General features: G+C 39.9%; 1 protein-coding gene across 1 annotated transcript; it reads right to left on the bottom strand.

Annotated features, from left to right (window-relative positions):
• Positions 1–1,796: 1,796 nt before the first annotated feature.
• Positions 1,797–12,577, bottom strand: CD200R1L (CD200 receptor 1 like). Its single transcript, XM_050778843.1, has 4 exons — positions 12,266–12,577; positions 11,890–12,141; positions 5,884–6,007; positions 1,797–1,998 (listed from the first exon to the last, which is right to left on the bottom strand). The coding sequence occupies exons 1-4, from the start codon at positions 12,558–12,560 to the stop codon at positions 1,983–1,985; spliced, it is 687 nt and encodes a 228-aa protein (XP_050634800.1). The 5' UTR covers positions 12,561–12,577; the 3' UTR covers positions 1,797–1,982.
• Between the last annotated feature and the right edge of the window lie 13,675 nt (positions 12,578–26,252).

Raw genomic sequence — 26,252 nt, 5'->3', positions numbered from 1 at the left:
CTGTAGCTTCCTTTTAACTTTAGAATACCATACATGCCTCTAAAAGATGATGGGGGAGGAGATATGGAGGAGGATCTAGGAAGTGAAGAAGGCCAGTTAATTTTATTTGTAGCTCTAACCATCTGCTGCCATTAACATGAGCAAGCAGTTATTTGCATTTTATGGTTGAGTGATCTCAACTTTCCAGTTTAAGAAACAAGTACTAATCTTGGTTTAACCACTAAGATAAACTCACATTTCCCCATTCCCTGAGGTGAATCTATTAATATCTCTTTATCTTGTACGGTAAACAAAATTTTTTTACTAACATTAAATGAAAAGGGTAGTACAATTCAAGTTTAGGAACCAAAACGATTTTTTCCCCTTAATTTCAAGTTAAACCATTTTATCATCCTTCCTTTGTCTTCCTTCTGTAATTGTTCCAAAACCACCCAAGAAGGCCTAAAGAATTTGTAAATGGAGAAGAAGTATGGAAAAAAATTTTTTTAAATGCAGGATTACATTGCTTAAGGTTAGTAGATCTTAGCTTGCTTCAAAATGTTAAGAGACTTAAGTTGAAGCACCATCTAGTGGCTCTCAGTTGTGTTCTGCTAAAAGTTGCTCCCAGACTCCCCGTATTTAGGACCACAGTTAATTTGTTGGGCATGTATATCATTGACCCTTGAACAGCAAGTTGAAAATGCACAAATCTACTTATATGTGTACTTCTTTCACTTCTGTGGCCCCGAGACAGCAAAACCAACTTCTTTACTTCCTCCTCCTCTTCAGTCTACTCAATGTGAAGACAACAAGGATGAAGACCTTTATGATGATTTACTTCCGCTTAATGAATAGTACGTATATTTTCTCTTCCTTACGATTTTCTTAATATTTTCTTTTCTCTAGCTTTCTTTATTATACATATAACATACAAAATATGTGTTAATCACTGTTTATGTTATCAGTAAGGCTGCTGGTCAACAGTAGGCTATTAATAGTTACGTTTTGGGAGAGTCAAAAGTTATATGCAAGTTTTCTACTGCATGGAGGGTTAGCAAGCATGTTAACCCCCATCTTGTTCAAAGATCAGCTCTATATGAACACGTATGAGTGTTCAGAAAAAAAATGTGGAGTTTTTTTTTATCTTTATATAGGAGTGGGAGGATGGGGGTAGTAGCTGTAGCTTTTTACTGTTTCAATCTAATCATGGCAGTGAGAATGGGATAAAGAAATAAAATGAATTCCCATAAATCTCTTCTAGAAACAGTAAAGTTCATCCAGTGGAAAAAAGAATTAATACAAATTTAATACAAAGAAAATTTCATAGATTTCAGTTCTCCTGTTTCTCCTACTCACATTCTCTCTAAAAGCCCATAACAGTATCTTTATCTTCCTTCTGAATCCCATAATGTAGACATGTTCTCACACATCTAGGGATTGGCTATCAGATCATTTTTACATATCTCCAAGTTCTCAAGCACAAGCCCAAAGCATCCCTTGCATTTATATAACCAACAATTTTTCTTGAACTGTCATAGAGATAATACTCATACCTATGATTCCTATCTTCTGAAGTTACCTCTTTTCATTACCTCTATGGGCAGAATGAAAATAGACCATAACAACTGGACATGAGTAGGAATATCTGTTTCATTGTCACTAGGGGAAGAACAAAAATTGGACATGAAAATGGATACGAGTAGAAAATAATTTGTAGCAAGATTGACACAAACCTTCAGATTAACAAACTAGGTATTTGTATCAATTAGGATTAAGTTTAGCTACGTGTAGAGTAAAACCTAAAATAACACTGGCATGAACAAAATTTTATTCACTCTCACACAAAAGAAGTCAATGAATAGGTGGTTGAGGGTTTATAGGGAAACTTCATGGTCATCAAGCCCAGGATCCTTCTTCCATCTTTCTCTTCTTCTATCCTACTGAGTGGCTTCTATCCTCAACATCATCCATGGCCCAAGTTGACTGCTGGACCATCACTCATCTTACCAATGTTGCAGTCTAGGAGACAAGGAGGAGAAGCAAAAGAAGACCCTTCCTTCCTCTTTAAAGAGATTTTCTGAAAATATCACACAAGATTTGTATTTACATCTCATTTTCCAGAACTTATGCAAGTGGGCATACTCAGCAAAGGAAACTGAGAAATGCCTTTTAGCTAAGTACATTCCAACAATAAATTAAATTGGAGTTATGCTATTAATCAATGTGTCAATTACCTAAGACACCAAGAATGCTGTATAACTAACAACCATAAAACCTCTGTGGCAACAATTGCTTACACGCCTGAGATCAAGTGGAGGTCAGCTCTTCTCATCTTGACTGAGCTTCCTCATATATTTAGGGAATGGCTGACTATTGCATCTTCTAGGTTGGCCTCAACAGAGAGTTAGGGATGGGACTGAGGGGACACAGCTCTGCTCTACATGGTTCTCATCCTCCATCTGACTGGGCCAAGCATGTTCTCATGGAGTAACAAGTAGAACAGAAGTTCTTGAGACCTGTGCTCAAAACAGGTACACCAACACTTCCACCTCATTTTATTGGCCAAAGCAAACTGCATAGGGTGGATAAATATGTACTCCCTGTATGGAAAGAACTCTAAAGTCAACTGAAAAATTACTTGGATAGAGGGAGAGCTGAAGATTCAGAGTCATGGATATACTCATCTGCCACAAGGAGAAAGGGGAGGATGGGCATTGGACCAGTGATACGGCTTGGCTGTGTCCCCACCCAAATCTCATCTTGAATTGTAGCTCCCATAATTCCCATGTGTTATGGAAATCAATTCCATATTGTAGCGCCCATAATCAATTCCATAATCAATGGAAATAAATTCCAACTGTAGCTCCCATAATTCCCATGTGTTATGGGAGGGACCTGGTGAGAGGTAACTGAATCATGGGAGCAGGTTTTTCCCATGCTGTTCTCATGGTGGTGAATAAGTGTCATGAGATCTGATGGTTTTATAAATGGGAATTCCCTTGTACATACTGTCTCTTTGCCTGTCGCCATGTAAGACGTAGCTTTACTCCTCCTTGCCTTCCACCATGATTATGCGACCTCTCCAGTCATGTGGAACTGTGAGTCAATTAAACATTTTCCTTTATAAATTACCCAGTCTTGGATATGACTTTATTAGCAGCATGAGAACAGACTAATACAACCAGGTAACAAGCAATCCCTGCCACAGTATTTTTTTAGTCTGTTATAAAATTGTATTAATGGACTGCTTCCCATTCTATGCCCTGTCTTAAACATAAGGGAATTACAATAAAAAAGAAAGGCACACAAGAGTTTACATCATATTATATATATGTATATATATAATTTCCTAATTTAGTTATTTTTTACTCATGTTCAATTACAAAAAGGGTAAGTGTTAATCTTAGTATTTGTTCTATTCTTTATTATGGGCAGAGACCGGGCTAGATGTTGCAGTGAACCTGATTCCTTTTCTTCCAAGTCAGCTAGACTACATTTTCCAGACTCTGTGGATGTTAATAGAGCTATGCTAGTAAGGACTAACCAATGGAATGTGAGCAGAAGTGATTACTGCTCCAGGCCTGGCCCATAAACACCTCCCACATAACATCCTCCATTCTCTCTCCCTGGTTCCTATTCACCAGCTGAACTAGGTAATATTCCAAGAAGGGCAGAGCCATAGGATAAAATGATAGCTTAAAGCAACGCTTCTCTTTCCTGCCCTGCCTCAGCCCCACCAACTGCACTAGAGTGTGATGTGAGCAAGAATTAAATTTTTGTGGTGTGAATACACTGAGATGTAGGGCCTGTTTGTTTCAGCAATTAAATAACCATATGCATATAATAGCATCCAATTTATGCATTCATTTTTTTCCCTTAGGGCTTTGCTAAAAATAAAAGTAACAGACCAGATCACCAGTTTGTTTTCATGCTGTTGATAAAGACATACCCAAAACTTGGAACAAAAAGAGGTTTAATTGGACTTACAGTTCCACATGGCTGGGGAGGCCTCAGAATCATGGGGGTAGGTGAAAGGCACTTCTTACATAGTGGCAGCAAGATAAAATGAGGAAGAAGGAAAAGCAGAAACCCCTGATAAACCCATCAGACCTTGTGAGACTTACTCACTATCACGAGAATAGCACAGGAACCGACCCCCATGATTCAATTACCTCCGTCTGGTTCCCTCCCACAACACGTGAGAATTCTGGGAGATACAATTCAAGTTGAGATTTTGGTGGGGACACAGCCAAACCATATCAACCTGCTACTTTAAATAAGAAATGTCTTCTTTTAAATAAAAAATCACTTTTTACTACAGGATTACCATCTGTATCAAGTGAATATAGGATCTTAGTTTACAGTGGCCCTAGAAGATATAAGGATTTCACCAATGTCTTACTCTTACCATCATTAATCCATCCAAATACTACAACCTAGAGTGTAAACAAGAAAGGGAACTGAGACATTAGAGCTCTAAAATGTAAGGGGACCTTCAGTGTCATCTTCAATGACACTGATATTTCTTTAGTTGAGATCAACTTACAATTTCTGCTAAAATGCAAATACTGCTAAAAATGACTCAGCCATTTGCTCAATGATCAGTCCAAACATGCAATGCTGCTGCCCCACTAATTGCTAGCAAGCAAGTAATGGATGGAAGGTCAGCTACTAGCTGACTCACAGACAGTGTTTGCAGTGGCTCCTGCCATTGCAGCATTGATTAGCAACTCGGGTATGCAGAGGAGCCAAGAAGCTGTGAGGAAAGCAGCATTCAAAGAACCCAAAGGGTGTAGAAAAACTGCCCAGCATCATTATTTGCCTTTTGCTGAGCCATCTTCTTCTTTATCTTGAAAAGCAGTTGTGTCACATTTGCAAATAGAAATTTACTAAGGAAAATGCAAAAGTAGATAAAGTATCCTAGGCATTTATGATGGCAGGCACGAAGCTTTTGCATGTGTACTTACACTGTATGCTGAGTCTGAAACAGGTCTTGGTAATTGTATTAGTCCATCTTCACATTGCTATAAAGAATTCCCCAAGACCAGGTAATTTATGAAGAAAAGAGTTTTAACTGACTCTCAGTTCCACACAGCTTAGGAGGCCTCAAGAAACTTACAATCATGGCAGAAGGTGAAGGGGAAGCAAGGCATGTCTTACATAGCAGCAGACTGGAGAGTGAGCAGGGGAAATTGCCACTTACAAAACCATCAGCTCTTGGGAGAACTCCCTCACTATCACAAGAACATCATGAGGCAAACCACCCCCATGATCCAATCACCTACACCAAGTCCCTCCCTTAACACATGGGGATTACAATTTGAGATGAAATTTGGGTGAGGACACAGCACCAAACCATATTAGTAACTATCACATCGAGTCACAAAAGAAGTTAAGCTAGACTTTGAACCCGAAGGCTTGTTGCAAATGGCTGCTTTTTTTTTTTTTTTTTTTTTTTTTTTTTTTTTGCGATGTCTCATCAAATATAAATTGACATCCAGCTCTTTTGATTTTCATTGTTTAGGGAAAAAACCCATAAAATATTTCATTAAGCAGGAAGGAACACAAACCCTTTACAGAGAAATTTGAAAGTAAACACTTGAGAAGCCCCAGAAACCTTCCCCCACCAAATTCCCAAGATGTGGGCTAGGCCACTTCTCTCCTAGGCTAAAACCACAATGAAGCACTTTCACAATGAAGTTCTTGCCCAGTGCTGCAGGCACAGCTGCCTGGGCTCTCAGTTGTGAATGATGCCTTCACATTAAAGAAGGAGCTGGAGGGAGAATACAACATAACCACAAAAGTGTCAAGCTTTTCCCAGTACACTGTAAACTCAAAATGTTACAATGATTTTTTTTTTTCTTTTTCTACTGTGTCTTATGCTTTTCAGTCTTCAGTTTCTACCTGACATAATTTATCCTCCGGAAGAAAACAAATCCTGTGGTGACCAGAATGACCACAAAAAGAGAGAGTTTCACATAAAGAATGATCAGTAAGTCCAACGCTGGAGATCCTGAGGTTCTGAGACCTGTAAATACAGACAGGGGTAAAAAAAATCATTTCAAGGATTCTTCTAATTACAAATTAGAGTCAAACATTTTAAAGAACATTTTAAAATATTCTAAAGAGTTCACAGACTGTCATAATCATGAAACCTTCTAACTTACAACTCAAATGTTACTAATATATCATTCTTCCATGACAGAGTTTAGGAACCATGTTTGTGTTTTGTACCTCGTAGGTTTCTGACAAATATTTTCTGAACAAATAAATGCACACTATGCATTGCTAATACTTTCCAATTTTATAAGAAAAGCAATATGTCAAGCTTTCCCCAGTATATTCCAACTTCCCATGCAAATACTAGCCTTTGAAAGAACATTACTCTTGATATTTGGGGTTTGATCTGATAACACTTTCCACACATTGAAATGATTTTCTTACTAAGTTGATGTAACCTCTTTAGCAAGGTGTTTTGTGTCTTCCTACTTTCATTTTATTTATCTGTGAAATGCCCCTAGGAATTATTGAAAAGACAAATCAAACTAATTGGGGATCTTGGTTCACTGCAAACTGTGCCTCCTGGGTTCAAGTGATTCTCCTACCTCAGCCTCCAGAGTAGCTGGGATTACAGGCATGCACCACCACGCCTGGCTAATTTTTGTATTTTCAGTAGACACGGGGTTTCATCATGTTGGCCAGGCTGGTCTCGAACTCCTGACCTCAGGTGATCCACCCACCTCAGCCTCCCAAAGTGCTGGGATTACTGGCGTGAGCCACCATGCCCAGCCAGAAGCATAATTCTGAAGTCTCTTATCCTATGAAATTGACCACCTAGGCAGGGTGCGGTGGCTCACACCTGTTGGGAGGCCAAGGTGAGTGGATCACCTGAGGTCAGGAATTAAAAACCAGCCTGACCAACATGGTGAAACCATGTCTCTACTAAAATACAAAAATTAGCTGGGTGTGGTGGCATGGGCCTATAATCTCAGCTACTCGGGAGGCTGAGGCAGGAGAATCGCTTGAACCCGGGAGGCATAGGTTGCAGTGAGCCGAGATCGCACCACTGCACTCCAGCCTGGGTGACAGAGTGAGACTCTGTCTCAAAAAAAAAAAAAAAGAAGGAAAGTAAAAAAGAAGAAATTGGCCACCTAAAGAATGTGTGAACTCTAAATACAAGTCTGACTCCTGGCTCTAAGATGTTATTCTATCCCATTAAATAACCTGCTCAAAGACTAAACTAGAAAAATGTCAGACAATCCTAGGCATTGTGAGGAAATAAGAAAACAGTATGGTTACAGTTCTCAAAATATCTCATAATCCAACTGGAGAAGTCAGACTCATACAAATCAAAAGACAACTTATATAAAATAAAAATAAAAGCTCAAGACCCCAATTCACTACGCCAAATGGGAAAAATTAAGCTGAAAGCCGAGTCATGCAAGCAACTGCCTTTCCTTTTATTCCTAAGCACATAGCTACATATAAAACGTAAATTTCTCCACAGGTAGCTACTCTATGTTCACCTTATCATAATTGACTATTCCCCTACCTGCTCCTTTTCTCTTGCAGCTTATGAATTACCATACCCTTCCTCTTTCCCCTTCAGTGCACTTTTGCCCTTTAAATATTGAAGCCCTCAAAGTCATCTTTGGAGAAAGGCATAGATCACTGTTTCTCAGACTCTGTGGTGTTTTTTTTTATTTTGTTTTGTTTTGTTTTTATCTGTGCAAATTGTCCTAAACCTTGGCAAAATGATCTTCTAAATTAATTGAGACCTGTCTCCGATACTTTTTAGTTTAAATGTACAATTGAGAAAACAGTGCTGGATGAACATTACAGATTATAAATCATCTAAGGAATAAGAATGTTTAATCAACTCTAACACGGAGGTCAGGGAGAAGCAGGACTTGAACTGGGTCTTGCTGGTCTGCAGGATTGAATAGGTTAAAAGAAGGACTTTTCAAGATAAAGAAACAATTTGAGAAAAGTTTTAAAGATGAGTTCACCTAAGTCATATTTGGAGCGTAGAATGGAATATGTAGAGATGAATCTGCAATGATTTGAACCTAATTCTTCAGTGACTTGTATGTGTCAGCTATTGTGCTAGACTTTAGGAATACAAAAATTAAAAAAGTGGTTCCAACTCTCAAGGACCTTATGCTGTGCTGAGAGTCACAGAAGTAAGTGGCTGTAATATCATAAGAAATATGTATGTATGTGGTCTTTGTCCCCCAGTTCCCGGCACACTTCCAAGGATTTTTCCTAAACTTCTTGGAAGTTCCACAGTGATCCATCTTTTGTACGCTAATGAGATGAGTGGTGGCTGGGAGCCTGAAGACAGCTTCAGGATGGGGCTGATAATTAGAAAGGCCAAGGCATGGTTAGAAGGTTGAAACTTTCAGCCCCATACCACCACTGTCCCCTTCCGCTGACCTTCTGGGAGGGGAGAGGGGCTAGAAATTGAGCTAATAAGCAATGCCCAATAATTTAATCCATCATACCTATGTCATAGAGCCTCCACAAAAACTCTACATGACAGAGTCTGGAGAGCTTCTGGGTTGGGAGATTTTCTGAGCTGGCGAACACACCGAGGGGCTGGGAGGTTGGCACTCCCAGAGACATCACGGAAGCTCCTTCCTCCATACCCTGCCCTACGCATCTCTTTATTTATTTATTTTTTTGTCTGTTCCTGAGTTGGCCACTTTATAAGAAATTAGTAATAGTAAATAAAGTGCATTCCTGAGTGTGTAATTTAAAAATCTAAGCTGTTGGAACTTTAAAATATTTTGAGCCTTAACGGAATGTGATTATGGGACCTGAGTTACGTAAACAAGCAGCTACGACCCAGGCAGCCATAACTTTAATTTCCCTGATTGTACATTAGCCTTTTTCCTTGCCTACACTGTTTTGTAAACTGCTGTAAATGACTAAAGGGTGCAGGGAAAGACCCCTTCCCTCTAAACTGTGATCTTCATTATTGATTAACTTCCTTCTTTCTTCTCTCACACAATAACTCTCACATTGCCTAACATGAAATGTTAACTACACTCTTAAAATTGGAAAGGAAATGAAAACAAACTGTACAGAAAAGAAAACAAACTGTAACTTTAATTAATTAAATCATTATAACTCATAAACCAGCCTTGTATGTAAAAAAGGTATAATCCTACTGAATTTCTTTTCTGCCTCTATAAACAAGACCTTAAGTTTGAAGTTTGAAGTTTGAAGTTTGAAGCACTGACCCCATTCCTTTGGAGTCTGTGTTACCCGAATGGCTGTTCTCAGGCTTCTGCTTAAATAAACTCTTTTAAACTGGATTCTGATCCTTTTGATTATTTCAGGTTGACATGGGTTCTGTGAGTCATTCTAGCAAATTATTAAACCTGACAAGGGAATCATGGGAACTCTCTGAAATTATAGCCAGTTGATTAGTTCAGGTGGCAATCTGGGACTTGTGACTGGTGTCCGAAGTGAGGGAGGTCTTATGAGAGTAAGCCTTTAACTTGTGGGGTCTGTGCTAAGTCCAGGTAGTTAGTATCTGAATTGAATTGTAGGACACTTAGATGGTGTCTAGAGAGTTGGAGAATTAGTTGGTGTGGGGAAAAAAACACACACATTTGGTGTCAGAAGCATTGTGAATGAAAACAGTGCCGAGCAGTCAATTACAGGGCTGTGGAGGTGCTCTGACAGAGGCATGTATGAAGCGTTCTGTGAGCACAGAGGAGGAACAGCTAACCGAACTTCAAGGCCAGAGAAAATCATCCCAGAGGGTCAATGTCAAACTAAGTCTTAACACTTCAACAGGAATTGATCAAATGTAATGGAAGAAGAGAGTATAGGGAAAGAAGTGCCTTACAGAGAAGTAGAAATTGCATTCAAGGCCAGGCACAGTGGCTCTTGCCTGCCAATTCTAGGACTTTGGGAGGCAAAGGGGGGCGGATCACAAGATCAGGAGATCGAGGCCATCCTGGCTAACACAGTGAAACCCCCTCTCTACCAAAAAATACAAAAAAATTAGCCAGGCATGGTGGTGGGTGCCTATAGTCCCAGCTACTAGGGAGGCTGAGGCAGGAGAATGGCATGAACCCAGAAGGCGGAGCTTGCAGTGAGCCGAGTTCGCACCACTGCACTCCAGCCTGGGCGACAGAGTGAGATTCTGTCTCAAAAATAAAAAAATTAAAAATTAAAATTAAAAGAAATTGCATGTAAAAGGGAACAGAGAAATAAAAGCACTTAACACTTTTGAAGAGCCCAAAGAGGCCCACATGCATGGGGTACAGAATCACAAAATATATTATTAAAAATCTAATAAAATATTTAAAATTAGTAAATATATGAAATTATATATTATGAGACATTTAAAAGTAATAGTTATAATAAATATTATGAAGAAGCTAATTAAGTGAACAAAGAATGAAACATTTATATTTTATTTGGCACTTGAGAGATGCTTTTTGTCAGAGCATTTTCTGCGCAGGGAGACACAAATGAGGTAAGGAATAGATGTGAGGTGACGAAGAAGAGACAATGAGTGTAGGGTCCTCTTCTAAAAATATTCTTGGATACAAGTGGAAGCCAAGAGTTAAATGTTTGAGGAAGTCATAACACCAAGTTTTTGGATACAGAAGAAAAATAGGCATGTTTTATGAGCAGCTTCAGAAAAATAATTTAAGGAACAAAAAACTAAACAAAAGAGAGAGGAGAATGAAGCAAAGCTCCTAAGGAGATAAAGGGGAAAAAAGGCTTAGAATTTGGGTTGAATGTTGGTATACAGAAGAGAAGATCAAGTAATACTGAAAATAAATGCACTGATCTCTAGATAAGACATATGAAGTAAGAACCTAGACTTGATGGAAGATTGATCATGGAAAACACAGCTAACGAATACATGGTTTCCTTTTGGGGGTGATAAATACATTCTAAAATTGATTGTAGCAGTGGTCACAAAAGCATTGAATTGCATGCTTTAAATGGGTGAAATGTATGGTATATAAATTATATGTCAGTAAAGCTGATGCAAAACAGAAAATAAACATGAAAGATATTATGAAGAATAATTAATATGATGATATTTAATATTAGTTGTAATAATTATCACAATAGCTAATTTTTATTAATACAATACATATAATAGCCAACATTTATTAATATAAGGAAATCTAGTGGCTAAAATTTGCTGAGTGTCAATTATGTAGTAGATACATTAATACAATTATATGTACAGCATATTTACATATATATAATTTTATTTAATTAACCCAATAATCCTATTAGGTGGATCCCATTGTCTTCATTTAACAGATAAAGAAACCATGAGATACAGATGTTAAATACTGTTCAAGTTCATATAGCTGGTGAACAAAAACCATATGAAGTGAAAGGCTTTGCTCCTAAACACCAGATTATCCTGCCCAAAACAGTATAAAGATGTGGACCTTATCTTTTCATCTTTGAATCACCAGCTTCAAACTTATAAACAGCATTCAATAAGTATTTGATGAATTAATTAATAGATTGCTTTCGATGATGAGACGGGAAGAATTATTTGTCTCTTACTCAGGGTAACAAAGTAATAACTATACAAGAAATAAAATCAGGAAGAAAATAACTGTCATTCTGGGCTATCTACTGAACAAGGATTGTTAAAACTATATAAAACTCATGATATTTCATATCAAGAATTAATCTCAAAGTAAGAGCCTGTAGATCACTAAGTTAACAAAATGTATTTTTATGACTGTTCCACTAAAAGATAGATTCTAGCGTTGTAATGCCTTTCTCAGTTTTGGAGAATATTTTCAAGCTAGGAGCTCAAATTTTCTTATCTACTGTTTGGTTATTCATTATTTTCTATGGAAGAAAAAGTTGAGCATCAAGTTTACTCTTCTACAAGAAACAGGCGCTTACCTGAATTCAACTTTATGTATAGACTCTTGTTGCCAGTCAAATGGGAGACATGGCAGGTCACGGTAGACACATTGTGGCCCTCCCAGTGGCATGTACTCTTAACAGTCACTGTGCCATTGCCCCAGTACTCATGCTCAGTAGGGGCACAATCCCCCGCTGGGATCCAGGAGATCTGCGCAGCTGGCTTCCCTGCAACTGCCTTGCATACTGCAGTTCTATTCCTGCTTTGAAACAGGGTCACTTCAGGTGTAACTGCAGAGAGGAAAGGGGGAAAAAATGCTTCAGTTTTCACATAAAGTGTATGGAATTCAAAGAGATATTTGTTTCAGTCACAAATCGGGTGATGTGAAATACCACAATATATGATGCTCCTTACCTAGCACTTGGAGGTGATATCCACGATGGAAATTCCCATCGGGAGTTGTCATTATGCATCTGTAATACCCGTCATGAGTGATGGCCACTGGGCGAATCTGAAGGTCCGAATTCTGATCAGGTGTGGAGACCCAGGTTATTCTCTCATCAGTACAGTTGGTTTCCTTGGTCTCATTTGTTTCTTTCCTGTAGGATTTTGTGCAGGAAGGCTGGCTTCTCAGGATTATTTCCCATGTTATTATGATCAAATTTCTGAACGCAATAGGAGGGCAACAAAGCACAGCATTTCTAGCCATCTGTACAGGCCATGGAATGTTAACTGGACACACACACAAAGGATAATGATAAAGAAAACCTTGATAAGGAATTTCATGTGTTATGTTTATGCACAGTATATTACATGAAGTCATATTAAAACATAAATTTGCTGATCTTATTCCAGAAATATTAGACTTATGTAAGAAAATAACATTCACAAAATATGAATAATATATTGAACCCAATCTAAAGATTAACAAACTTTCTCCAGTATTATGTATTATTAGAAAAACAGTATGCATAACATTGTATTCTGAAATATAATAAAGTATTCTGAAATTAATTCAGGAGTTTTAATATTTAGAAACAGAGAAGAAAACAGAATTGTAATTTAAACAACAAAGGCAATGCTCTAAATCTAATCTTTAGGTGGTAGAGACTACTGTATTTATCATACAAATCATGTGCCTTGGAAAAGAAAATGGAGTAACTAGTGATGTGATTGTCTCCTCCTTCGTTTTAGTGAGCACAAGAAAAATTAGTAACATCAAAGTTAAACACCTGTCTCTAAGGTTGTTATTTCAGACAAACATAAGTGTGGAAAGTTTATGGTTTTTCATTAAAGGTAACTAATATGGCATTCAGGTGGAGCTAGCTGGACATGTTTTATTTAGATAATTACATGTTTTATTTAGAGAATTACAGAGTCAGTGAGATCCATAGATCTTTAAAAAAATCTTTAATTTTGCCAGTTGAGCCATCCCATGTAAGTAAAAAAAAAAAATGCCTATTGATAAGATGTTTAGAAATATTTATTTCAGGCCGGGCGCGGTGGCTCAAACCTGTAATCCCAGCACTTTGGGAGGCCGAGACGGGCGGATCACGAGGTCAGGAGATCGAGATCATTCTGGCTAAAACGGCGAAACCCTGTCTCTACTAAAAAAAAAAAAAAAATACAAAAAAAACTAGCCGGGCGAGGTGGCGGGCGCCTGTAGTCCCAGCTACTCGGGAGGCTGAGGCAGGAGAATGGCGTGAACCCGGGAGGCGGAGCTTGCAGTGAGCTGAGATCCGGCCACCGTACTCCAGCCTGGGCAATAGAGCGAGACTCCGTCTCAAAAAAAAAAAAAAAAAAAAAAAAAAAAAAAAAATTATTTCTAGTTTAAAAAGTAGTGTGGCATATAATTTTTAAAAAGCTTTATTTTCCTTTGGACATTTATCATGAAAAAGTTTTATTGCAAATTCGTGACCTTGTCATAACCTTTGGATATTTTCCTTCCTTCCTGTTTAGTCACACATATAATCCCAGAGAGTTCAGTGGTAAACTTTGCTCATATATTTTATTTCTGTATATTCAATCCAATTATCAGGTGTAAATGTGTAAGTCGACTCCTTTCTGTCCATCTTTTAAAGTAAAAATTAAGCCCTGCATCCTACAAGCATCTTGCAACATAGATTCTCATGCATCTCATAAGCCAACACAATGTTTCCACAACTGATCAGGGTTTACTGAGAGGTACTTATTCTGCCAAAGTATCTGTCACTACTCACCTGTAACAAAGGTGAGTGTCAGAGATCTCGTCACTAGCATAAGCAGAATCAGTTACAGAGGGGCAAACCTTTATGCGGATGAAGCTTGTTTTTGCTACACTCTACATTTAACATCTCTCCTCTCCTGTTTTGGTGTCACCTGTCTCTTAGGTGGTACTTCAACCCTTGTATTTCACAGTCAGATAATGATCACATAACCAGATACAGAAAGAAACAGGACTTTAACGCGACCTGAAAGGTCATTAAATCCATGCTCCTGCCGGGCGCGGTGGCTCACGCCTGTAATCCCAGCACTTTGGGAAGCTGAGGCGGGTGGATCACGAGGTCAGGAGATCGAGACCATCCTAGCTAAAATGGTGAAACCCTGTCTCTACTAAAAATACAAAAAATTAGCCGGGAGTTGTGGCGGGCACCTGTAGTCCCAGCTACTCGGGAGGCTGAGGCAGGAGAATGGCGTGAACCCGGGAGGCAGAGCTTGCAGTGAGCCGAGATCGTGCCACTGCACTCCAGCCTGGGCAACAGAGCGAGATTCCGTCTCAAAATAATAATAATAATAATAATAATAATAAATCCATGCTCCTTCCACCACTCCACCTTAGCAAATGTTCAGAGGTAAGCAAGAACATGGCTTGTTTGGAGAACCAGAGACTGGGACATTCAGGGTCCCTCGTACCACAGCACTCAGATCAACAGTTCTTCAAGTAGTCACAAGACTGGCCCCCGCCAGGCCATCAGCTAGTGATTCTACCAAAGTTCAACTTTCCATACCTCAGTGCTGGCCACTACTAAGGAAACATATTACCTTCTGCAGAAATTTTTGTACTCTAGCCCTTGCATTTCATAGCCAATTAATAAGTACATAACTAGATGAAGAAAGCAGTAATACTTTAACATAGATCTGAAAGGTAGTTAAATCCATGCTCTGAGGTATGGAAAGGCATGCTCCTTCCGCCACTCCACGTTAGCAAAGGTTCAGAGACAAGCAAGAACATGGCTTGTTTGGAGAACAACTAGAGGTTGGGTCATTCAGGATGCCTCATACCACAGTTCTCAGATCACCAAGTTCTTCAAGTAGTCATAAGGCTGGCTTCCAGTCAGGTCATTAGCTAATATTTCTAAGAAAGTTCAACTTTCCATCCCTCAGTGCTGGCCACTAGTAAGGAAGCATATTACCTTCTGCGAGTACTTTTGAGTGGTTCTGTGTAATCTGTTTTTCATCCATACATAAACTGTTTGAAGCTAGAAAATATTTAGAGAAGAATAAATGAAATCAATTTCATGTACTCAGAGTGGAAGCCAGTGTTTCCTCACAAAGTCTTACTCAACGTAAAGACAATTAGTTAACCATAACTAAAATTATACAAAAATAATTGTAAAACAGAAATTAGAAGTTATGCCATCATTAGAGGAAAAAACCTGTTAACATCTTAAAAATTATACTTATAAGCAATTAATAATGATTTCTCATTCATGAGACGCTTTGTTTAGTCAACTAGTTTGTATGAGGTAACCAAGCCTCACCCTATTCCTCCTTCCCCAACCAAGGAGATGGGTCCATGTGGGCATCTCACAAGAGATGGTCCAATTATACTCCTTTCTCCAAATGCTGGAGACATCATCTTTAAATGAAATTTCTCTGTACATTTTTTTTCCTTTTTAACCTAACTCTTCTAAAAGAGTGAAAGAAATGAACACAAAACTGGAATAATTACTAACCAGGAAGTAGCTCTATAGTCACTCTTGTTGCTACTCAAATGTGCCTACCATGAGCACATGGTAGGCACATTGTGGCCCTCCCAGTGACATGAACTCCCAATAGTCACTGTGCCATTGCCCCAGTATTCTTGCTCGATGACACAATCCCCCTGTGGGGTCCGGGAGATCTGTGCAGCTGGCTTTGCTGCAACTGTCTTGCACACCACAGTTCTGTGCCTGCTTAGAAACAGGGTCATTTCAGGGGGAACTGCAGAGAGGTAAGGAAAAAGTGCTTCAATCTTAACATAAAGAATATGAAATTTCGAGAGACATTTGTTTCAGTCCAAATCTGATGATGTGCAATACCACAATATATGATGTGTGCAATACCACAATATATGATGTTCCTTACCTAACACTTGGCACGGTTAGGATTAGGTACGTCAGTGATGGCCTAGGGGAATGACTGTTGCAGTAATTCTCAAAGCGTGGTTTTCAGATGGCTACGGACAACCAAGACCTTTTCAGTGGACATCATCGTGGGTGATATCCATGATGGAAATTCCCATCAGGTATTACCATTATTCACCTGTAATACCCATAATGAGTGAGGACAAAGCAATCAATCTGAAGGGCAAGATTCTAGTCAGGACTGGAGGCCTATGTTATACTCTTGTCATTGCAGTTTTTTTTTCCATTGTTTCATTTGTCTCCTGTAGGCTTTGATGCAGGAAGAATTGTCTCTGATGAGTATTTTCCATGCTGTTACCATCACACTTGTCAATAGGATGGGATGGCAACAGAGCATAGCCTTTGTATATATTAGTAAAGACAGTAAAGTGCTAACTGGACACAATAAGAAAATGAAAATGACAAAAATTTCTACATGCCAATTTCTCCCACTGGGTCTCATTTAAAGTCCCATAAAATCCTTATTTATTTATTTATTTATTTATTTATTTATTTTTATTATGTTTTGAGATGGAGTATCTCTCTGTCACCCAGGCTGGAGTGCAGTGGCGCTATCTCAGCTCACTGCAAGCACTGCAAGCTCCGCCTCCTAGGTTCACGCCATTCTCCTGCCTCAGCCTCCCAAGTAGCTGGGACTACAGGCGCCCGCCACCACGCTCAGCTAATTTTTTGTATTTTAGTAGAGACGGGGTTTCACCTTGTTAGCCAGGATGGTCTCGATCTCCTGACCTCGTGATCCACCCACCTCGGCCTCCCAAAGTGCTGGGATTACAGGCGTGAGACATCACACCCAGCCATTGTTTTTCTTAATGAGTATTTTGCCCACCTTGGATGTAAGAAGGTGGTTGGAAAGAGTTCAGCTTGCAACTCAAACATTTGATACAAATGCATTTCCTCAAGATAATCATCATGATTTGGTACGCAACAAAAATGCATTAAATGTATTTCCAATTCGATCATGTAGAATACTTAAAAGATACTGTATATAAGGCTTGAGATTTAATACATTAATACTTTTTACTGAATCATCAAAGACATTCTTAGGCAATGTGTGTGTGTGTACGTGAGTGTGTGAAGAATACAATGACTATTGGTGCAGCTTGGTGCCTTTTATAGGTTGAATTATATATCCTAAAATTTATATGTTGAAGTCCTAACCCTCAGAGATGTGCCCTTATTTGAAAATAAAATCGTTACAAAATATAACTAGCTAAGAGAAAGTCATACTGGAGTGGCGTGAGCCCCTAATGCAATACAATTGGTGTTCTCATAAAAAGAACAAATTGGACAGATATGGATATAGGGAAAGCATCATGTAAAAACTGGAGGTATGCTGCACAAGCCAGGAAGTACCAGAAGCTAGGAAAAGGGCTTGAAACAGATCTTTCGTAGTGCCTTCAGAGGGAGAATTGCCCTGCCAACACCTTGATCTTGGAGTTTTAGTTTCTAGAACTGTAACACAATATGTTTCTGTTACCTCTCACTTTATGGTTCTTTGTTACAACAGCCCTAGCAAACTAATACAGTACTCTGCACTTTATTCATGCTAAGGCACCAGTAATTTTAAACAACAGTTCAATTGCACTTTCAGTGAAAATATCAGTAGAAAGGCAAATAACATCACTGTATTGTCATTATTATTATTGTTGTAACTCATTTTTACCTAGGGGACCCCCTGAAAGGGTCTTGATTATCCCCAGCCATCTGAAAATCACACTTTGAGAACTGTTGCAATAGTTATTCCCCTAGTCCTTCACCAAAGAACCTGTGACCATGTGTTTAGGTAACCATAACTGGGGAAAAAGGAACACAAATATCTTTTGAGGGTTATTTGAATACTAATCTGAACTGATCCTGATACCCAAGAACACAAAGAACATTAAGGGCCTCCTGTTAGAGTAGAAACATATCGGAGTCAGGGGATAAAAGAAATCCTGGGCCTGGTTTATATCACAGTAGACCTTCAAAGTCCACAGAATTATCCAGTGGAGGTTTTTCAGTTGCTGAATATTTAACTAGAATGAACATGCTTAGCAGCTTGCAGACCGTCTTGTTGATTCCTTGATCTGTAAAGTAAGAGCTATTATAATAGGAAAGACCAAGAGAAATCCCCCAAACCACTCACCTTGGCGAAGATAGTAAATAAATATTAATATTGAAGACCTAAGTATGAGTCTCCTTTCAGAGACGTAAAGTGTACTAAAATAGTGGTTCCCATTATGTCTCCTACTTAATTTACCAGTTCAATCCCTGCAAAACACTGGATGGTGAATTATAGTAGACCAATGCAAAATTACCAAAGTATCAGCCCCAACTGCAGCTACTCTGCCAGATAAGCTATCTTTACTAGAGATATTCCAAGTTATACTATGTGGTTATTGATCTGGTAAATGCATTATTTTCAATATTCACCAGGAAGGAACATGAAAAGTAAGTTTGTATTCCACAGGACAGTAAACAGTATATAAATATGGTCTTGTCTTAATTTCTACTTTCATGTACAGTGTAATCTATAAAGATCTAGGCTATCTGGGCATTCTGCAGAGACCATCATATTGGTCTACTATATTGGTGACATCATATCAATTAGATCTTCTGAGCAAAAAGTGAGAGTTATTATGAATACCTTAGTTAATCACATGCATTCCAGAGGTGAGAAGTCAATTCTACAAAGATTCAGCGCCTGACACATTAGTGAAGTTTCTAGTAGCCCAGTGATCTGGACCCTACCATATATCTCCTCCCGAAAAAAGGACAAAGTATTTAACCTTACTTCCTACCACTGAGTAGCACAATACTTGGTTTTGGAGGCAGCCTGCTGTATATTTGCGATTACTGCTCTGACCCTCTAATAGGATGCTAGTCCAATGTGCTCCAGGCCAAGAAAGGAATCTGTGGCAGGTCCATGCTACAGTACACCAGCCTGAAAATAAGTTCATAAAATCAGGCAGATCTGTGATACGAGAAGATTCTGTGATAAAGATGCATTGCGGATCCTCAGACAAGTCCAGCAGGACAGTCACAGTGCAGGCCTAGGGTTCTGGGGTAAATCTATGTCATCTGAAGCAGATAACTAGTTGCTTTTTTAAAAAATAGCTCATGGCATTCTATGGGACCCTGGTGAAGACTGAGCATCTAATCATGGGATATGAAACAATCAGGCTCCTAAAACAGCCCATTGTAAGCTGCATACTATTAGACCCACAAAATCATAAAGTAAAGTGGGTCCAGCAACCTTCCATTACAAAACAGAAAGAGAGAACACCAGTCATTTGAGTGAACAAGTGGTCCAGGCCCCCACTTCATATACCACTGTTACACTGTCATCTCTCCCTCAGCTCACATCTAAGCCCTCCCTGTGAGTTCCCTAGGACCAAAACCCAAAGCTTAGCTTGTGGATGGGTTGCCTCAGTCTATGATATAAGCCAAAAGTAGACTGTTGCAGCACTGTAGCCCCACTGTGTTCTGGCCCTGAAAGACAGCGATGATGAAAAATACTCAAGTTAAAAATGATTCAGTAATAAAAGAGACAAACTCATGAGCAGTGGCAAATGGTTTGGCTTGTTTGGTCAGAGACCTGGAAGAGTCAAAATTGGAAGGGAGAGGACAAGAAGGTGTGGGGTAGAGGCATGCGGATGCATTCAGAAATTACCAGCTTGGTGGAGCACTGGCATAGCCTCTTGAAGGCACAACTGGGGTTTGGGAATTATGTCTTATGAGGATGGGACACCACCCTTTAGGAGGGTGTTGTGTCCCCAGTTCCCCAGTTCATAGAATCAACTGGATCTGAGAGACAAGGAGTAGAACTGGGGTAGTCTCACTCACCATCATTCTTTTTTTTTTTTTTTTTTTTTTTTTTTTGAGACGGAGTCTCACTTTGTTGTCCAGGCTGTAGTTTAGTGGCATGATCTTGGCTCACTGCCACCTCCGCCTCCCTTCACCATCATTCTTACTGACTCATTTAGAGAATTTGTGCTACCAAATACCAGTAATTTTAGATTTGTGAGTCTAGGATCTTGAGTTTCAGAGGGGAGATACTTCTACCAGGAGACGCACTAAGAGTTCCTCTAAGCTATAGCTTTCCCCTAGTATACCAGTAGGCACAACATGGAGTTGTCTTTTGACAGGGGTAATTTAAGCCTGATCATCATGAGACAATAGTGTTACGGGATCTTTGGGATGTCACTTTGCCAGCTGGAAACCTTTGTGGCCAATGCCACCTTTGCCCAAATTTTGCTGTGGCCCACTGGGCTCATTCTGCCCATTTGGCCTGGCAGGCTGTACTTGGCTGGCACTATTGGCCTGGATCCCAATCTTCCAAGGACGAGCCAGGCACAGACCAATAAAGGAATGTGTGAGTGAGCATAGGATCTGGCCACTGCACACAGCCAGGCACACTACCTGCAGAGGAGTGGGCTGCTCCAGGTGCTGGCATGGGTGCCAGCTCCCTGCAAGGCTGCAGCTTGACAGGCGTACCATAAACAGCTTCTGGGGAATGTGGTGGTGCCCAGAAGCTTGGAGACACCAGGAACTGCAGAGCCGTAAAAAGGGTGTCACAGCCCTGGCTCAGGGAGCTCCTAGGTCTGGGCTCCCCAAAGTGCCACAGCTCTTCTCTCCTTCTCTCTTCTCTCCTTGTCACCCACAATGTGGCAAGCAAGGGGCGTGTTTCAGCCCTGTTTTTGTTACAGCTCTTTTAACCCTATCATTTGGCAGGTAGTGAGTTCTTGTCCTGTGACTAGGAAGAATGAGGTACGCAGAGAAGTGGAGGGCGAGCAAGGTTAAGAGGAGCTTTACTGAGCAATAGAACAGCTCTGAGGAGACCCGAATGGGTAGCTCCTTTCTGCAGCCAGTGTGTCCTGGTGAGTGTTTGGTTCCTAGCAGAGAAGAAACCCTAGAGTGGGTAGCTCCTCTCTACAGGCAGGTCATCCCATTGAGTGTTCAGCTCCTAGCCGAGAGGAAACCCTATAGTGGGCAGGTCCTCTCTACAGGCAGGTTGTCCCATTATCTATTCAGCTTTCAGCAGAGAAGGTAGCTCCTCTCTGCAGCTGGTTGTCCCATCTTCTCTTCAAGTCTTTCTAAATCTAGGGCTTTTATGGGCCCCAGAGGGGAGAAAGTGCATGTCAGTTGGTCCATGGGTGCCCATAGATGGGCTCAGAAAAAGCATCACAAGTTCCAATTTCAGTTTGTGGGACCAGTAGCCCAGCCCCAAGGCTTCAGGCCTTCCTGGCTCGAAGGCAGGGTTTTACCAGGGACCTGCACCTTTCCGCCCTGGAGCCTCTCCACCTCCTGCGGTTCTTCATGGCGCCCACACTGTTCATGCCGAGGGGCACCTGCAGGCCAGCAGTAAGCTGCCCTCAGCAACCCCCTTTGGCCTTCCTCCCATGCTTATTGGTGCCCAAAGTCTGGAGGGGGCCAAGGTGGCAGGGCTCCTGCCTGTTCCCAGCTCCCAAGAGCACAGGGGTGCCCAGGTTGCAGCCACAGCTTGGGCGGCTACAGTTGCACCTGGGGAAATCCTGCTCTGCCAACTTGGAAGGGGAAGGGTTCCCACTTGTTCCCAGCTCCTGTTGGCTTCATGGAATGCACAGCCCTGGCTGCACCTCCTCTCTGTGTTTTCCCCACAGCAGCAGTGGGCAAAGAGCAGGTGGCATGGTGGCCCCAGTCAACCCTGCACAAAGGAACCCAATGCAACCAGGGCCAGCAATGTGAGTCCTGACTGTGCCTTCAGCCAGGTGCTTGCAGGCTCCCAGGATGAAGCAGGGGGTGAGGCTGAGGCCATAGTAAAGGCTCAGTGCCTGGGAGTGGGTCCTGCCTGGCTATGCGAGGGTGGGGGTAGTGCGGTCAGCTGCCTCGGGGACACAGAGCACAGAGGTCCCACCACCACCACTGCGGCTCTCACAGCCAGTCCTGCTGCACCGCCCGCACCTCCCTTCTGCAGCTGGCATGATGGCCATGGCCACTCCAGACAGCCCGCCACTGCATCAATAGGACTGTTTTTGTATAATGGGAGTAGGGAGAAATATGCTTTTTGTACTCTCATAACCAGCTTTAATTGTAAATCATTAAGTATGTGTAAATCAAGAAGGTCTTATAAGGGCCTGGCAACCAGGCCTCAGACCACTCAGGGGTCTATGCTTAAGACTCAGTCTCAGTCATGCCGTGGATGCATCTTTGATCCTAATTTCACTAGGATGTTTTATAAGTCATCAGCGACAAATTTATCAAACACCCTTTTGACATATACTGAACAGTTTGTGAAATTCTTTTTCTCTTTAATCTAAAATTAGGTAAAGTATATTAGTAGATTATTTAATATCAACTATTTTACATTCCTAAAAATATTACCTTGTTGTTGGTTTAATTCTTTTAGTGCACTATTGATTTGATATGCTGATATGTGGAATCTTTGCCTCTGCATTTACAAGTGAAATTAGCTTAGAAATTTTTTTGTATACTAACTTTGTCAGGATTTAATATCTGAGTTATACTTGTAAAATTTAGAAAACACTTCTCCTTTCCCTAGTCTATGGAAAAACTAAATGACATAAAAATTATCTGTTCCTTAAAGGCTTAAAGTGATATAAACTATTTCTTTTACATAGCAATCTAAGGCCACACATTTTTTGGCAGTAATTCTCAATTTCTTCTATGGTTCTCTATCTGCTCACGTTTTCCATCTCATCTTGAGCCAGTTGCTAATTTAGTTTTCCACTAAAAAATATATTTCATGGAAGTTTTCTAATTTAATAGGAGAAATTGTACAAAATATTCTCTTACATTTCTTTGGTTTCTTGCTATTTGTTGTTAATTGTTGATTTTCTCCCCATATTTTGTGTATTTTTTTTCTTTACTTCCCATTTAGAATAGTCTTTATCCCATTAAAAAAAATCAATTCTTGGAATTATTTATAAATGCTAGCTTTCCACTTCTTAATTCATGCAGTTCTTCTTTTGACTTTATTACTACCTTTCCTACTTCCTTCAGCTATTTGAGTACAACTTGACTTTCCCGGCTCTGCTCTCACTGCAATCCAGCATGCACACTAAACTCCTCCCACCCCAGACTGTTTCTATTGGCTGAACATTTTATGTGCCTTTCTACCCTGTACTTTAGTCCACAATGATCCCCTAGCCTCTTTTTTCCAATAATTTATGCCTTCTGAAATACTTCTATAGCCTGTGCAAAAGCTACGATCTGTAATACACTGATTTTGTATTGATTTTGTATTACAGTGCTCATCTCATTTACCTTGTAATATAATTCTGTGTCCTTGTCTAATTCCAAGACCAGAATATGTAGACTACTTGAAGGTGCTGTAAGTTTTCTTCTTTTTAGCTTCTATTTTACCAAGCACATTTTTGTGTGCTACTAAGAAATCTACTTGTTTGTTTTTTGTTGTTGTTGAATTAAATTGAATAAGTAGGTCCTTGCTTGGTCTTCAAGCAAAAGTGTGCAGAGAGGTATCTGTTACAATTGCACACAAGACAAATGACCATATAAATGTTTCTGCTGGGGATCCAACCCTCCCATCAAACTGGTTATTAAGTAAGTGAGCATTTTACTTTCATTAAGAAGTATTCTCTGGCTCTGCATTTCCAGTTGTGTCATCAGATAGGAATTATTATCTGAAGCTAGAAAATATTTAGAGAAGAAATATGGAGAAAATTAATAAACTTTATTTACTCAAAGAGGACTAGAATCCCCTGATTTCATATATTATGATCACAGAAAACAACATTTCAATTCCTTAAATGAATTAATAATCACACCAAAAATCACAAAAACCTCTACATAAAAGAAATCACTGTGAGATCATAACTAAATAAATGCATGTATGTCAGGATTTTGACATTTCTTTTGCAGTTATGAATAAATGATTCATCCAATATTATTATAACAGATCAGTCTCTACCAGTCTTTTGCCAGCCACACCCACTTCTAATCAGTGGAAGAGTTCAATGCAGGGCCCAGGAGTAAAGTTCCATTTCCAGAACTATTATAGAAATGTTAGACAACCTCCCCCACTTCCAAAAAAGCTTTAGAAGTATAGGATGAATACAATTCCTGTTCCAAATGCATGGCTGAATTTGCAAAAAAGGTAAGGGAAACCTCTCAAGGTAAAAAATGACAAGGAGACAGGAAACCACAAGATCATTTGCTGGTCTCAATAACAGAAAGCCTTTTTAAAATAATTACTTAGGTAAATTTAAATTTATTGTGATTTGTTTTACGGCTCATTTAATGGTCTGCCTTGGTAAATATTCTGTGTTCCCCTGAAAAAAATGTGTATCCTCCTGTGACAGCTAGTTTTATATGTCAAGTTGGCTAAAGTATAGTAGTCAATCATTCAATCAAACACTAATTTAAGCATTGTTGTGAAGGTATTTTGTATGTGATTAATAACTACAATCAGTTGATTTTAAGTAAAGGAGATTATTCTCAATAAAGAAGATGGGCCTCACTCAATCAGCTGAAAGGCCTTAAGAGAAAAAGTGATGTTTTCCAGAGTAAGAAAAAAAAGTCTTCCTTAAGACGGCAGCATTAGTTGCATTAGTTTCTGCTCAAAAGTTTCCAGACTACCAGTCCACCCTATAAATTTCAAACTTACAAGCTTCCACAATTTCAATAATTAATTCCTTGAAATAACACCCACACACATACACACACACACGTACATATACATACTTTCTACTTATTACATTTCTCTGGTGGAACCCTGACTGATACAGATTTGGTACCATAAGTGGTCCTCAAGAAACAGAATATTAAGGATGAATTTTCAGAATTGGTTCGGGGTTTTCTGGAATTGGTCATCTAATCTAATTAGATTTAAAAGCACTAATGACTGCATTTCTAGTGCTAGAGGGCACACTGATAGCCCATGGCATGAAGTAACAGTAGAGATATGCAAAAATGTCACCACTGGATAATCCTAGTCAAATACTTATAAAAGGCAAGGTCTGAGTGATCATGTGTTTGGTACTTTAGGACATTTATATATAATGAGATTGACTGGTTTCTCCTAATTTGCTGGGCAAACGGATAAAGAAAAAGATGAGTTCAGGGCTTCAAATTCTCAAACTATATCAAAATCTCAAACTATATGAATGAACTGGAAGTTTCTACGTCTGCCATGAAAGAAACCCCCTATCTTCTCAGCAAGGCTGAAGTTTCCAGATACCAAAACTTATCCCTTAAGTGGTTAAATGACAACACAAATTGAATTCCTAACTTGTCAGGGTATCCTCGGCTAGAGTGAGGTTATTGATTGGAAAGGAATGGGATCCTGAAAATTGGAATGTGAACATATAGGCAAAAGCTGAGGAAATTGAACACGTAAAATCTCTAAAATCTCCTAAGTCTTTGCCCATAGAAGCAGTCCTCCTACCCCTGTTTGAAGTGGTTAACCCCCTGCTTTGCCTGAAGAAACTATAATGATTTTTCTTCAACTAGTTGCCTTAAAAGACACTTTCTATTCTCCTCAGGATCTTCCCCCTCACTCCTCTTTGCTTCCAGACTTATAACCAGACTTGAGTCCCCGCAGGGCGCAAAAAGTGAGGTATAGTGTGATCCACAAGGAGTTACACCACGCACCAAAAGAGCTATATGACTTTTCCAATGGATACAGTTATAAATCTAGGCCGGGCACGGTGGCTCAAGCCTGTAATCCCAGCACTTTGGGAGGCCGAGACGGGCGGATCACGAGGTCAGGAGATCGAGACCATCCTGGCTAACACGGTGAAACCCCGTCTCTACTAAAAAATACAAAAAACTAGCCGGGCGAAGTGGCGGGCGCCTGTAGTCCCAGCTACTTGGGAGGCTGAGGCAGGAGAATGGCGTGAACCCGGGAGGCGGAGCTTGCAGTGAGCTGAGATCCGGCCACTGCACTCCAGCCTGGGCGACAGAGCATGACTCCGTCTCAAAAAAAAAAAAAATAAATAAAAAAAAATAAATAAATCTAGACAATATGTATAGGAATGAATATTAAGGATGTGGAATAATGAAAAAGACAAAGCTGA

This window comes from Macaca thibetana, chromosome 2 (genome assembly GCF_024542745.1).
Source record: "Macaca thibetana thibetana isolate TM-01 chromosome 2, ASM2454274v1, whole genome shotgun sequence".
Lineage (NCBI taxonomy): Eukaryota > Metazoa > Chordata > Mammalia > Primates > Cercopithecidae > Macaca > Macaca thibetana.
The sequence above is the reverse complement of the archived record's forward strand: the minus strand, read 5'-3'. Positions and strand labels throughout refer to the sequence as shown.